The following is a 16,374-nucleotide window of genomic DNA, read 5'->3' as shown; positions in this document are numbered from 1 at the left end:
TGAAACCCTCTTGTCAAATTAAAGGCATGTAGAATTGAGACCTTAATGAAGTGTGTACAATTAAATGCAACATCAGTAAAACCGCGATTTTTCAGAATGAAAAGGAACTCATGCACAATGACCACTACTGAAATTTTGCTAATTATTACTATTATGTCAGGCTCAGCCGGGCTTTCCTTTTTTTCTGAATTAAAAATACATGCTTAAGCTAATATGATTGAGCTTTGCAATAAATCAGGTCATCAGAATCACTAAAACAAATGGGAAATAGAGTACAGATGCTTCTAAGTTCCACAAAGCTTGTGCAAAAATGAGCTTACTAACATGAAATACTCGGAGCAGAAAATTATGAACAGCACAGGGAATTCTTTGAGGAAAAGGGGAAAAAAAAGGTAAGTGCAGAGGAAGAAATGTTCCCAAACAAGGCATGTAGCCACATTCTAACCACAAAGGATTAAAAGAAATCTTATTCATTGACGTTTGTAACTGTAGCATTAATATCATGGTCAGAGGATGAAAGAAGGTATATAATGCTATCCCAGGAACACGAAATTGAAAGGGACCATCCTTCAGCTCACTGAATCCAGACCTATGTTCTTGCATGCAGTCATGTCTGTTAGTGCTTTCATAAAGATGAGCATGTTTTACTTTGAAATGTCTTTGGATTTTTGTTTTCACTCTTCCTACTAGTAGACTCTTTCAGGATTCTGACTTGTTTTCTTATTTCCATTCTAAATTAAGCCATGGCCACCAAAACCTCATTTTTTTCAAGAAAAAAGGCAAATCAACTTAAATAGCTCTTCTCTTTCCCTTGTGGTCTGAAATGTATTTATAGAATAATATGTGCTTTCCACTGTTTGGGGGAGTAATTATACTTTATTCTCCACCACCACCACAACCATAGCATTCAATTTTCTCTGTATAGCTTCGTATATAAATTCATTTCTCTTGGCCAAAAGTAATCAGAGCAGTAAACAGGTCAACATTATCTCCCACAATGGCTTCAGTATCACTTAAACACTATTTAGATTATCTCAGCTTTTGCAGCTTAGTATCATATTTACCTTCAAGATATGACAGTAGAAGCAATAATTAATCTGGTGACCAGATCTTTCTCTTCCTCTGTCACTTACAACTGGCAACAGTAGTGTATAACAGAAATGCATGATATTGTTCTGTAAGAGCCTTACCACATTGTGGTCCTGAAATTTACTCTGTATCTCCATATCCAAACCTTATTCACGCTACCTAGCTCTTTCCAGACAACATTTTAATTTTCCTGCATAGCTTTGCATCAGCAACATGTTTGTAAAATGTTTCTTCTATTCAAAAATCAGTCATGAAAATATTAATTAATCTAAGATGGGCTTGGTAATGTATCTCCTCATCCCCTTACCTGTTCTAAAAGTTTCTCTTTCAATGCAACCCACTATTTCCACTTAGAAAGGCCCTTCCTCAGTTTACATTTTCTGCACAAATCTCAACAACTTTCACTATGCTGAAATACTTGGTATTCTACCAAGGTTGGCATAACTAAATGGGGTTTTTTTGGTCTTTGTGTTAACAGTATCTTAAATACAGATGCTCCATTTGCTATTTTTAGTTCAGATTTGAAAGCCCCTGTTCAAATTTGAAAGCCCTTGCTACCAGACATCTGTGATTTCAGAAGCTACCGGTTTCCTTGGATATTTTTAACACTCTAAGATAGAATTTTCAGGATTCTCAACCTGAAGGCAAACTAAAAAGGAATTAATTCCTTTTCCATGTCTTCATTCCCATTAACCATGTTTCTTTACCCCTCATATTCAATGTTTTTTGCAATTTTCATTACGGAAATCAAGACTCAACTAGATTATGCAATAAAAAATTCTATCATAAAGCTGAAAGACAGTATTCAAGGGGGAGAAAAGCTCCATCTGTCATATATCTTGCAATAAAGCTATATATACAGTTTTGTGTTATTTTAATGGAAATTTAAAACCCAAGCTATACAAACAACATTACACATGATAAACTAGACTTCATTTGGCCAGCCTACAACTGCATCAGCATGAGCTTTATGCCTGAAGCTCATTATATATGTCAAAACATAAATGCAGGGATGCTTGTTCTCACACGCTTCTGAGGAACTGCAACAAGTAACACACCTTTGGAGGAGCCCTTTTCCACCCTAACCTCAAAGTGGAATGACTACCCTATAGAGCTTAGACTGTATTTATAATATTCCCTGAAGTAGAACTGAATCTTGTTCTGAAATAGTCTGGCAAAGTCTTTAGCAGTGACATAGTTAAGCCCCATGCATTTGAGGTTCTAGAACCTGATGTAAAAGGATCAGCTGCACTCACTGAAACATTTAGCTGAGCTAAGAAAAAAATGCTATTTTATCATATTTTAAAATCTTTGTCCTATTTATATATATATTTTTTTTTAATAATAAACAGAGAAATTATACATAGACAATTGGCAAATTCATTGTGCATACCTGTAGCAATCCAAGAGGTGTCCTCCTTTAAAAAAGGAGGTGCCATCTAAGGAGGTACCTGTTTTTCTTCTATCAATGGCACATTTCAGCAAACGGGAAAACCAAAACCAAGAATAAGACAATGGCCTTACCTTTCCTACATACTGAGGATCTGGTCCCATGTGTTCTTCTAAAACAAAGAACTGATTCCACACCCATCCACGCTTGGGACGATGATGTACTTCTGTTTCACCTTCTATGTGTTTGGTTTGATTTCTAGTCACCTTGATGGAGCCATGGTGAGCAGCTCCATAACACCTCTGCACAAAACAGAGACAAACTAGGACTGGGCAGATACAAGATGTACTTGTAATTCTCATTGTAGGATAAGCTTCCTGTTGAAGGTTTTCTTTCTCTTGTCTTTTTCAGCTGTAATCCTTTAATAAGTTCCCAAGACAGAAGGTGAAGCCTGGTTCAGAAATACAGTCCAAAATGTTTTTTTCTGCTTGTTCATGGTTTAGCTGCCCATTTGGGAAAGCTCAAATTATATTTACATTATGAAAAGCTGACTGGAAAAAATTATATTTCTTCTGAGGTCTTCACAAGAGTTCCACTGCCGACCATTTTCTATCTAATAGAGAAAGAAAAAAAAGCCACTTACTCATCACTAAAACCAGAAATTTTCAGGTTTCTGACCTTAGATTACACTCACAGCTGCACTAACCAGTCTTTCAAAGACTCTCATCGTAACTAAAATTTCTTTTCAATCCTTCCTGTAAAAGCGTTTCCAGGTTGTTTTTAAAGTACCTTAAGAATTAGCATGGCTCTTCCAAGCTATGAGAACATTCACATTATGAAAAATTGGATGATTCAGGACTATTCCTTTGGCCATTACTGGCAAATCACTGACCTGGTCTCACAGTAAAATAAAGTCATGGCTACAGTGTCATTAGATAGTGATTCATTTCACATGAGTTCTTGATCTTCTGTACAGAGATCCAACATGGTGAAAAATACCAAGGCTATGATCAATTTTTAAGGAAAGCCTCCAAAACAGGCTTTGAGAACTCTGAGTCACTATTAGAACATACTGACAGGAACTCTGAGTCAAAATGTGCACTTTTACACCCTGTACTTTACATAAATTCCAACCAACATCATACCAGAACCTCACAAAATTATTTCATACTGACAGAAAGTTCAGGTTGTTTAGATGATCGGTATTACATTTATAAAAGCATCTAAGTTCACAATGACAATATTTTCTCAACTTCAAAAAGGAAAATATATATTTTTTATACTGCAATAGTAAAATGTGCAAATGGACATGGAAGTTAATGTAGCGCTTAAAGCAAAGTACCTTGAATGAAACAAAATAACTCTTCAACCTCAGAGAAATAGTTACCCTAAAGTAATCGTTTGTTCAGTTATCTGAAAATATCAACAATCAGTCAATCAGGAATCGCAAAACATGCAACTAAACGTACAAAAATTAGAACTTTCTTCCAATATTGGCTTTGTTTGAGCATCATAAAGCCGTCACAAGTTATGTAAACAGAAACACAATTAAACTAACTTTGTTACTAAATTTCATGGGAACCCAACAGAACAAATTCAAAATCTCTGAAGAACCAAACATTGATGTAGAAATTAGATGGGAAAATACTGCAGTGGAAGGAAGCTTATCAACTGTCTTTTGGCTGCAGGTTTGTTTTTTTCCCCTTTATGCTCTTTTCAAATCCATAATAATACTGGAAGCTCAATCACACTTTCTTCTGTACTCATTTAAGTACAGTTTCTCATCAGAATAATGGAAGGATACTTCAAAACTGCTGTACATTAGAAATAAGCAGAAAGGATATATTTTCCATTGCTATTATGCAGTTCAGGACAGTGGGTTACGCTGAAGTGAAAGAACTCCAGTCTCCTGTGGCCGGACAGTAGTTAAAAAACAAACTCTATATGGTATTTTCCACTGAGGGAAGATATTTTTAGACATTCAGTATTACCCTGCTTCTTATCTCCCTATCAGTGTAATCTCCCCTCAACACCCACAAAGACCAAGTTTCATACCCCACCTCAGAACACATTCATACAAAATGTTGTATTATTACCTTCTTCAAGTACAAATGTGATTTAATAGGAATTTTTCACACTTATACATTGTATGAAGTCTACGTTATGCCAGGGACAGAATCCAGACATTCTGGGTGTCACATTTGCTTCTAACTATATACTTCCTTGGTTTCCTTGCCTTTTTGCATTCTTTCCCAATTCTTGCTAGAAATCAGGTTTTGCCTTGAGGCATGTGATTTCTTTCTAAAGATGTCTATATCTACAGATGAGCTATTTAAACAGATTAGTCATTGTTATATTTCAGACGTACATTAAAATTAAGGAGTACCTCACAAAATAATAAGGGTGCAGTTTTATGCATTCAAGTATTATTTTTCTTCCCTTTGTTTCCACCTCAGGAAATACCAGTTCATAAGACTATAAAACAGTGCATAAGTTAAAAATGGTATATAAAGTGCACTGAGATTTATAAGAATGGCATATCTAAAATGTATCTGAAAACATTATTACTGAATTTTTCTTTACAAAAACTGTGGGGATGGTGGTGGTGAGAAATTCTTTCCTTATAAAAGAGTAAATCTAAATGACTGCAGAAGATACCAACAAATTAGGATTTATTACACAGAAGTTTGTTTCTCCCCCCTGTCAGCAGTCATCCATAGGAAAAAATAAGCGAATACCAACATGGAGCCTGTAAACTGTGTTATTTCATAGTCTAGGTAATATATGACCTAGAGCAAAAAGAAAAAAGTGGCAAACTATGAATGGCTTCTTAATCTCAAAAATATCTGTTCTTCTTAGCATTAACATTAACCAGAAGGCATTACATTTACATTTGGTCAAAACCACTATATTACTCAACTCAATTCAGAGGTTAACTGTTAAACACCTGCCCCCAAAATTAAAATTCTAAAAATTATTTATTCTGAAAAAATATTTTCTAAAATAATAGTAATAATATAAATAATAAAAAAGAAAGATTACATTGGCATCTACTTCCTGTTATAATCATGCTTAGAAGTTCAGGCCTCAAGTGTTCCTGAACTGTGTGAGAAGCCTGGAGAACAATTACCACTATGACAAATTCAACAATTAAAACAGGAAGGACTTTCAATGAAGATTCTTTGAAGTGTTTTCGCTCTGGTAAACATCTTTGAAAAACAAAGCCTAATTAATGCTCAGCACAAAGGTCCTCATTCTTACTTGCTCAGAACCCTCCTACTAAAGGTGTAGTATAAACATTCATTAAAAACCTGACACCCCCCCCCCCCAAAGAAACCTCAAATCTGCCACGAAGACAGCAAAGCTTGTTTACAGGGGGTAGTACAGGTGCACAGAACCTTGAACACAGAAGACAGAGTAAAGCAAAGAATAGACAAGCCTGAACTGTGACTGACCGAAAAAAAAAAAAGGAATGAACTTCCTGAAATCCCTTAAATTGTTGCCATAAGCTAACATACTGAGATGCTGAGAGCTCAGTGCTCTTGTCTGCAGCTTCAGATTAAGTGACCTGCTCAATGTTTTTTGTTATAATGACATACGTAACTGCAGTAGACTTGTCTTATTGTTGTCTCCTGAGAGCCCTCACGAAAACGAGTTGTGCATCTTGAGAGACTAAGTTAAAATTTAAATAAATAATTAAATAAGATGAGGTGGGAAAGTTCCACCCGCATTGCTGGGAATCATTACAATGGAGTAGTTACTGCTTAGTGTGGCAGACGCTCACTATAATGAATTCCCAGGAAACCAGTATGAGCACAGTGATGCAAAATGTGTATGCTTCACCATCATGAGGAGGTTCACCCTTAGGAGCAGAGACTTCTCCTGAATCTCAGTGTCCCCCATCTCCCGTAATCAAATTGACCACATTTGAATTCATCTGAATGAGTCAGTTTTGCAGATGCACATTCAGCACAGCTCTCTTCATCTTTTGTCACATCCCTCAGGGACCCTTTTCATTCCCACAGTGACAGAGTGACAAATAGTTATAGAACTTGTAATAAATTAAATTTCTTGTATACGTTTTGACTTCTCCCTCTGCCCTCTAGACTTCCTCCCTGTCAGAACAAATTCTTGCATTATCAAAATCCCACCAGCTTCAAATCAACATCATTGTTTAGATATAAGTGATCAGGCAGGAATATATTTATTTCTTTCTGCATTCCCTGTGCTTAGTCTATTGCCAATGTTCAAGTTCCTTCAGCACTGCAGAAATAATGGTGTATTGACCTGGAGACCAAAGACAGAACAATGGGCTAGTATCAGAAAGAAAAATTGGATGTTATTTTTTGTTTTATCCTTCTGAAGAACAGGTTCATAGATTGCCAAAAGAATATACAGTACTCCTGAGGATTTCTGGTAATTGGCAGAAAACAGTGAAATTTCTGGGTAGATGAAGGCAAATGGTTCATCTACAGCTGGTCTCTCGTCTCTTTTCCCACGGCTGGTAGAGCTGATCTACGGAACCTCACATGAAAAAATCAGGCACCATGAATTTCTCAGCTTGTGCAATACAGATGTTATATATAATCTTCAGTGCTTTTTAACAGTGCCTTCTGCACATGCTAGTCAATCTGACAAAATGTTGTGGTTTAACCCCAGCTTCCCACTAAGCACCACACAGCCACTTGCTCACTCCCTCCACGTTGGGATGGGAGAGACAATCTGAAGAGTGTAAGTGAAAAAACTCATGGGTTGATGCAATGGCAGTAATAAGAGAAGCAAAAGCCACGTGTGCAAGCAAAGCAACACAAGGAATTCATTCACTGCTTCCCATGGGCAGGCAGGTGTTCAGCCATCCCCAGGAAAACAGGGCTCCATCACCCATAATGGTTACTTGGGAAGAAAAATGCCATAACTCCAAATGTCCCCCCTTTCTTCTTCTTCCCCCAGCTTTATATGCTGAGCATGACATTACACAGTATGGAATATCCCTTTGGTCACGTGGCATCAGCTGTCCCAGCTGTCCCTCACCAGCTTCTTGTGCAACACCAGCCTACTTGGTAGTGGGGTGGGGTGAGACGCAGAAAAGGCCTTGATGCTGTATATTACTCAGCAATAGTGAAAATTACCCAGTGTTAAAAACACTGCTAGCTACTATGAATAAAATTAACTATCCCAGCCAAAACCAGCACACAAAAGTAGTGTCAAAACTGTTTTGGAAAGCATTTAAAATCTGTCTTACATGTTGTTGCCTTGCCCCTTTATTGTACTTATATCGTAGCTATGTGTGAGACTAAAAACAAACAAACAAATAAATAAAGTGTTCTTAAAATAGTTTAATAGCAACTTCAAAAACTAGAAATGGTTTGACACTATAGATCTGTATTGACAGATCTTACAGAAGTGGTAAAATGGACTACTTTTCCATTTGAACAGCATAAGGAAATTTCCTTTAATTTGTGAGATAACTGCATGAGATACTGAACTCCCAAATTATTGCCGATTTTATATTTATTTCAATTCAGAAAGCTATTCTTTATCATCCTGGAACTCATTCAGTTTCCTATAGAAACAGAGAAAAAAAAAAAGCATTGGATAGCTCTGGCCTCGCCTCTAAGCCAACAAACCCAGCTGATGACTGTATAATGTCAAGGGATGTTCTTTCTTGTACCTCTTCCACACTTACACACAGTGTTTTGGTGAAGACCACTTCTAATCACCAAAACCCCAAAAATGTCTACGCTAATCTGTTATTTATTTGTATTATTATATCTGACTGTTATTTCACCTAGTACATTTTACATAAACTCCCTTTTACCAAATGAATCAAAATAACCACAAAAGAAAGCCTCCTTGAAAAATAAAGCTTGTTCTTTCATATAAGCCAACAGAAATTCTGTTGTGGGGAGAAGGGGGGGGGGGGGGGGAGGATTGAGAAAATAAAAAGAGATCAAAAACCAATAAAGCAATGAGACATAAAGAGAAATAACAGAAGAAAATATAGAATAGGATACAACAAAGAAACTGAAAAGTCACTGAAAAAATTTGAGATAGAGAAGCAAGTTGAAAGGTTCAAGTGGAAACAGATGAAGCTGTTAAAGCTAATATGTGAAGCTATCAGAGATTATATTTACACGTGTCTGTGTATGTGTGTAAAAAAACAGCAGTACAATTTCTGTGAAATGTAAGAAACCCAGTTAATACAGTTGAAGATAAGGACTGCTGACATAAAGAAAACATCAAGTGAAAACAAAAATCATGAAACAAAATTAAACACAAAATATATGTAGTAGGTACGCTGAAATTGTCAAGGGAAGGGCAAACCTCGTATTTATTTCCCTACACTTTTAACCTTTCATATACAAAAGGCTCTTTCAGTTTCCACATTTTCACATACAACTACAGATCAGGTCAACTGATGACACGTGTGATTCAGAAAACATATACAATATAAAGTAACATAAGAGTATAAAGACAACTGCATAGGCTTAATGATTACACTATGTTATACAGTATGTGTGAAAAGCTGTAGTATTCTTACATTCAATTTACAATCAGAGAAACACATTCTGTAAAACCGATTCCTTTGATGAGTATACTACTCTTGCTGAGACTGCCCCCAAAAAAAAAAAAACCAAAGAAAAGGAAAAGAAATGCACTCCTTTTTTGTTTCTTCTCCCCCTTTACCACCTACACGTAAAGGAATAGCATACTAAAAGCCAATGAAGAAACAAAAACCAGCAGTTTATCCTGGGATATTATTAAGGAAAAGAAACTCACACATTCTGGGACATTCTAAAACAGTAAAAAAACAAATTCCAGACAAATATCATATTTGGAAAAGCAAGTTAGCTGGTCCTCTGGAAAGTAACTTACTATAAACTACATAACATAAAGACAGTTTGACACCACAGATATGGGTTTTACATGCCCTAATGTTGTAATTAGATACCCAAAATTAGTAATTTTTTTACTAGTTCCAGGAAAGGTAGTGTTTAGCTGCAGAGTTAGCATTAAATAATTTTAAATTTATAAAATTATTTCAGATAGTAGTGTGTGATGACTTTTTCAATAGTATCCTGACTGACAGACATGCGTCAAACGATCCCTGTTTATGAGGCTGCGTTCCTCCTAGCGGCTTGGAGTTCCAGGGTCAGAATTAATTCTACAGTTTGTATCACATAAGGTTTCTTCACAAATGATCATAATCCAGGTTACTTTTTAAAACTAAGAATGTCCCTTTTTCTTTCTTCAGTTCTTCCATTCAAGGCAGATATTATTTCCAAATATTCCTCTTACCCTCAGTGATATATTTAATGAGTTTTATTGCTAATTTTATTAACACTTCTGTCTTACTGACCCAACTCAACACTCAGTAGCTTTTAAGTCACAGAAACCAATATACTATTGTTGTTCTGTAAAGATCACAACAAAATATAGCTTATCCATCCCTTTGCGTTAATAGCTACTATGTTCCTTGTTTTAAGTTCATATTTCAGAGGCTTAACTGAAAGTCTGTGGTTTTGTTCTTATTTCTATTATAGGTTTAGATAGTTTGTAACTAAACCTTCAACACAGCACAAGTATGGACTCTTCTTTATTTCTTGCACAACAGATTTGTCTGATCTTTTCCTTTGTATATATAATATATTGTGTTATTAATATTATATATATATATAGACTGCAAAAGGAAGAAGATAAAGCCAGAGATGACTTCTTATCCAGCATTAACACACTGACATTTCTCATTTTCTTTTTTAGTTCTGACTATGTTGTCAAGATGGAATAAAAAATTTCAGAACTTTCCTTTAAAATCCTAGTAATAGCCCTAAAAATTAGCCAGTATTTGTTTGAATCAACTTCTAGATAAAAGTTCATTTTCATTTTTCCTTGACTTTTATCTCCAGCATTAAAGCAGTTCAGAATAGAGACTCCTTGTTAGCTTAACAGGCCTTAACAAGTTACTTTGCTGCTAGAATAGTTACATCATTTAAAACAGCTGGGGTCATAAAATGGAGTAGACATTGTATGAATAAAAGCCTCTGAGATTATTTATAGAAGAGACTCCACATTCCTTACAGAAGACATGTGAACTGCAATTTAGGTTGTGTTACAAAGGAAGTTGGAAGGAAAGCCTAGCAGCACCTGCAATTAAAAGAGAACAGAAATGCTGAGCTAGCACGAGGAGCCCTGGGCAGAACTACTTCCTGGTAACACCTTGGTTAAAGTAGATTAGTCATGTGTTGTATCTAGATGGGCTTCTCCAGAGGGAAAAAAAAACCAACCAAAAACCACAACAAAACAACAAAACCACTGGAAGCCTACCTAACAGCACCATGAGGATGAACGGAGAGTGTGAAAAGCTGAAACAGCCTTAGGAGACAGTCAGAGGAAATGTTCAAAAGGTTTTAATGCTGCTTACAGCAAAAGAAACTCCTGAACAGTTATTGGACTGGCACCTGCTTTATCATTCCCTTTTTTTTTTTTTTTTTTTTTTTTTTAATTAATAAACAAGACTGTCAAGGCTGTCTTGTACCAAGGTCCAAAAAGTAGCAGCTTTAACAGGAGTTCTTGACTTGTCAAAGAATTTATAAAAGTAATGTAGACTAGTGATCAAGATACTCTCTTCTGATCCTATGTGTAGCTTATCGCTAAACGCAAGCTTTAATGGATCTCTTGAAGGACAACATCAACTGAAGCACCACTCATAAAGAGCAATAATTACCCATGTTACATATAGGCAACTAATCCAGCACATGATATGCCAAAGGAGACACTGATTCCACGCGACCCAAATAAGGGATCCTGGGCACACTGACACCCAGCATGATATGAAAATAAGGATAAGCTTTTTAATTATTTTTAAAGTGTTTTCCAAAGAGGATTTTTTTGGTTTTGTTTTAATCAACAACAAGTTAAAAATATGAGGGTGTCCAATCCTTTATATATATAAAAATAAATATCAATTTTTACATACAAACCACCAGTGCCCCACAACAAAACCCTGTCGGTCCTTGAAATTCCCATCAGAAAATAGGTTTTCATTGCCAGGCTACAAACAGGCAGGTCGCATAAGATCCTCACCTCCAACGTTATGCTAGAAATACATTAGAACTACTATGGAATTCAAGTCTTATTGTCATAACACGATTTTTGAAAGTGTGTCTAATTGATGCTATGGTTAGATGATGTGCAAGATGAGCTATGATGTGCTATGCTGCCTTTAGCAATAAATAGCTCCAGCGAGCAGTTAACTGTAGAGATTATTTAAAAAGATGCATTGATTTTAGAAAAGATATTGAAGAGAGTTATTAGAAGACATTCTTATATTCATGAATGAGTACAGTAAACTATTAAACACTACAAAGCAATGGATTTGTTATCCTGTTGAAAAAGAGTACAAGTCAGTCAAGAAATATATGATCTTCCCTGAACAAAGGGAAATCTGCGAAGTTTGCAAACAAAACAGAAGAGGTACTTAAATTGCAAGCAGCACTATATGTAGATAGGAAATTAATGCTACAATGAACAGTTAGTGAAAATACAACATTAAGACAAAATAAAGGGATTCAAAGCCTGCCCTCAGTTGTCACACAAAACTGTTTTGTATAGAATAAGCAGGCACACAGCAACATCAGGATAACAGAAGTGCTCTGCCATAATCAACAACTGAAGAAATATTTATTGTAACTATACCCCTATGATTTGCATAGAGCATGACTGTCAGAACCATGACAAAATAAAACCACAATTAATCAGATAAAATCCAGCCACTGTTTCTGTAACTGTAATTGCACAAACAGCCATGCTAGCCATTACCTGCTGTGAAAGGAACAACCGTGAAACAGACAGATGATTCATAAATCTGAGTCACGTCTCTCTTTTCCTCAACCAGAGACCAAACCGTGTACATTTATACCTGAAGTCCATGCAGCTAGTCAAGGATAATACAGATATGTAAGACAGTACAAAGGTCCTTTTACATTCCCAGAGTAGCAAAGGCTTTCCTTCTGTGCTGTTTCTCTTCACAAGGAACTTGCTAGCAGAATAAAGATTTCAGTAATTTCCTGAGTCATTCCTACCATTTATAAAGGTCAGGTCCCAATCAGGGAACAAAGCAAATACATGAGTATCTGATGAGCAATTACCCAGTTTAAATAGGAGGAACCTGCAACAGCCCCCTTGTGTATAATCCATAGGTACTGTTTATCCTAACAAATTATTTCTCAAAAATGAATAGCAAGAGATCCTCTGAGTGGTATGGTAGCATCCCAAATGACTGGTAAAAAGTAAAAAAAAGGGAAGGGAGGTCCAATGTAGAAACTAAATGCTTAAGAATGGCATTTGCCTCCCATAGTTTGCTACCAACCCAGCACTGTATTTGAAACTCCTTATAATAATGTACAACGTAAATTCATTGATTATATTATTGTTACGGAAATTTTGACAATACATAATGTAAAATATATATATGTTCCTTAGGTTAGAAGAGTGATAAATATGTTATTGAGTACATAAACTTATATCTCAGTGTTTTAAAGAAAAATATAAAACCTTACTGTTACGTAAAGAAAAACAAACCTTACTGTGTATGCTAGAAATTTGAAAACATTGTTTTTCCAGTGTTTCAAGAGCAGTAAGAAAGTATGCCTAGAATGTGATCTATTTCAATATAGAAAATAACTAAACTACATTTTTATTGGTAAATCTTTCTTTTCTTTTTGAATCAAAACATAATTTGTCACCATTGTTTCTAAGATGATCTTTTTGTAAAAAAATCTACTTCACAGGATAGAAAGAAAAACAGATCTTTTGTTCCATTTTTAAAGTAGCAGCATTACTGAAATAATGAAGGAAAACTGAGACAAGGTAGATAACCCACTTCAATAAAAATAAAACATTTCTTTAAATAAAATGGTTTAGCATTTAAAATCAGCTAGGTTTCAAAGCAAAGATAATTTTAATTTAAAAATATTTAAATAGCATATGTAAAGAACGTTGAGTAATTTTTCTCATTGAAACAACCCTTCTATAAAGTTTTGCTTTTCACAAACTGAAACATTGCAGTTAAATAAATTCTTGACTGAAATTTCCCAATAAGCTCTTCATGCAACTTAACAGATTTTTTTCCTCAAATAGTAAACATGCTGAGATTTTACTTATCACTGTCCATGATGATTATGTCTGACTTAGCTCATTTTCTGTATTCTGGATTCAAAACCCCAGTGCCCACTATGCGCATTGCAAAATTCCAAGTTCAGCAAAGATAAGCTTTTACTCTTAAAGTTCAGTGGCACTCAGCACCAACTACTTTCCTCAGTAAGAGAGCACCTTGCGTATCTTTTAATTTTTAAATCTATATTAATATGGTTTTGAGTTATAAATGTTCTAGGACCAAAACCCCACAATAATAATATGGGGAAAAAAAATTCCTTAATTACAGCAATATACAAAAAGAGGAATTTATGAAAAAATATTTCAGTGTTCAGAATGCTTTTTATGGACTTCAGGTTTTCAGAAATCAGCATTAAGATGTCAAATAGAGCCCAAACTTTGACAGGTGAGACCATCTTTTTGGGTCAGTTACTGGCAAAATAATAAAAGATATGAAGATCTTTTTTCTTGTTCTATAAAAAGAATAAACAGTTACCTGAATTCTATTTAGAGTCCAAATTTGTTTTCAGCACTACGTGAAACCAAAGTAAATTGTTCCTGGCTTCAGTGAAAGTGGCATGAAGACTTTATTTACCTGTTTTAAAACATACTGACACAAACCATATGTGTAATGTCACAAAACCTTAAAACAGGTTGGGAAGGACCTTTGGGCGTCACCTAGAGCAACGCACTGCTCAAAGCAGGGTAAGCTTCTAGGCTGGACATGACTATTTAGCTACAGAGAAGTTTGTGAGAAAGAGGATGCATGCACTGGCCTGCAGTTAAGCTAACTGAACAGCTCAGAAACCACCAGATATGACAAAACTTGCTGGACGCAACAAATAACAACATAAGAAGTTACAGTCAGAGCCATGAGGATTGCCTGGATTTCAGAGAGACTGATGTGAGAAGAGCTGAACTTCACAGAGCATTCTGGAAGAATATGGGAGCCTCTTTCGGAGAGTCAAGGTCCATACTGCCTAGGTAATTATTTCAGTAATATGTTTTTAAAGTTGAGACTACCTAGGAAACACTAACAAAAATACTGAGTTTGGGTGCACTTGTAGAAAGACAAATAAGGAAACGGGAATTATGAGCAAGTTGTTTATTTGGGAAGGGACATGAAGATGGTAAAATGGAAGAACCTGAAAGAGGGAAAGGAGCAGGGGGGGCATATCAAAGGCAGCAAAAGTATGTGATCAATGTTATTTGGAGGTCTCTGTAGAGCAGCCCAGTGCCTCACTGCTGACACTTGGAGCAGGGCAATAACCATGGTTTTTGCACTGTGTTTGTGTCTGACTTGTTTCAGCAGTCAGAGGGAGAGGGCATGTCTTCCCTGGAGCTGCTGAGGGAGACCTGGTTGCTCTTCTCCTTGGAATGATGGAGGATTCCCTGCAGGGTACCACCTAACAACTTTGCTCTCTCAGGTCTCCTATAACACACATCAGGGGCTCTCTCTTCATTTTAGACCTCCACAGATTCTGCTACACATTCAGCAGGCCTAGCTTATTTTTTTATTAGAAATCTATTTCACGAAGCCTATAATTAAGTGGTACCAGTTCCGTTAATCCCTACTCATTATTTCACAGGTGTATGAAGTGAATCAACTCCTGCAACTGCTGAATCAGGTTGTTCCTTGGATCTATATCTACAGTTCAAATAAAAAAGGAATCATGCAAGTCACAAAAAACCTAATAAAAGAAAATCCTTTTCAGAAGTATAACTATCACGCAGAAATCCAACACTAAAGAATAGGAATAATTTTAAATGACACAAAGGTGAATACGAGCTCTGTTCAATGGTCACTGGCAGTTCTAGTATTCCTTTTATGAAGCTATAAAAATCAATACAATAATTAAAGAGAAAAGGAGACATACATATATATTGAGTCTAAATTTGAAGTCTGTATTTAAAAATATGCCTTTTCACATCACACATTAACTGAGATCTCCTTAAGTTTTTTTATTTTTCCTGGAACATTACTTCTGCCAAACATACTATAACTACTGTCAACCACACAGCATTGCTGCGAGTATCTTGCTTTCTTAACATTTCCCTAAAAATTATTTTCTTCTACACACTACCAGCTAGATTTGTCTCTGGCTGCACACATCCTTTCATTGCATTTAACTTTCTCTTGAACTATTTGAACTGTCTTGAAACATAAATACTGAGCATAACTTTTTAATTATTATTTCTTAAATCTTATCTTCCTGTCTTTTCTCATTCTTCCAGTATTAAACCACCAGGCTTCTCCATTTATCACCTCCATCAGTAAGTGTATCTGGCTCCATGTAGATGGAGTTATTCATAATTCTTCAAATGGAATGTCACAGCCTCCTTGTAGATATCTGTAGTGTGCTACCAGTTAAATGCAAGCAATGTAACTTAGAAACTCATTTTGCAAACTTTCCACAAGTCAGAATTGATATACAAAACTGTCACATAAATTGCAAAGGCAGCTTTGTTCAGATGGATGAATGAAGGGGATACAGATAAAAATGCAAGTGTTTGTGGGTATGTAAACAGGAAGTGTCTGCCTCTAAGTAACAAACAAATGAAAAAGAAAATTAGTGTAATTCGGTGTTGGAATTTTCTATGGATAATTACTGTCGCAAATACAGAAATATGAGAGACACCTCCTTTTGTTATCTTGGCAAGAAAGAAGTCTCTAATAATTAGAAAAATACCAAATGTCTTACAGAATGCTGTCTGAACAGACTGAGTAACTGCAATTCTGC

General features: G+C 35.7%; 1 protein-coding gene across 7 annotated transcripts in view; it reads right to left on the bottom strand.

Moving 5' to 3' along the window:
- CDH18 (cadherin 18) overlaps positions 1 to 16,374 on the bottom strand; it is a 378,826-nt gene that overhangs the window by 183,535 nt on the left and 178,917 nt on the right. For all 7 annotated transcript variants that reach the window (XM_037381369.1, XM_037381368.1, XM_037381373.1 and 4 more), the window contains one exon: positions 2,614 to 3,092. In XM_037381369.1, coding sequence (XP_037237266.1) covers positions 2,614 to 2,841 — 228 coding nt within the window. In that variant the 5' untranslated portion in view covers positions 2,842 to 3,092. The remainder of the gene's footprint in view (positions 1 to 2,613; positions 3,093 to 16,374) is intronic.

Source organism: Falco rusticolus, chromosome 3, assembly GCF_015220075.1.
Source record: "Falco rusticolus isolate bFalRus1 chromosome 3, bFalRus1.pri, whole genome shotgun sequence".
Taxonomy (NCBI): Eukaryota; Metazoa; Chordata; class Aves; order Falconiformes; family Falconidae; genus Falco; species Falco rusticolus.
Note: the sequence above shows the minus strand (reverse complement) of the source record. Positions and strands in the feature narration are given on the sequence as shown.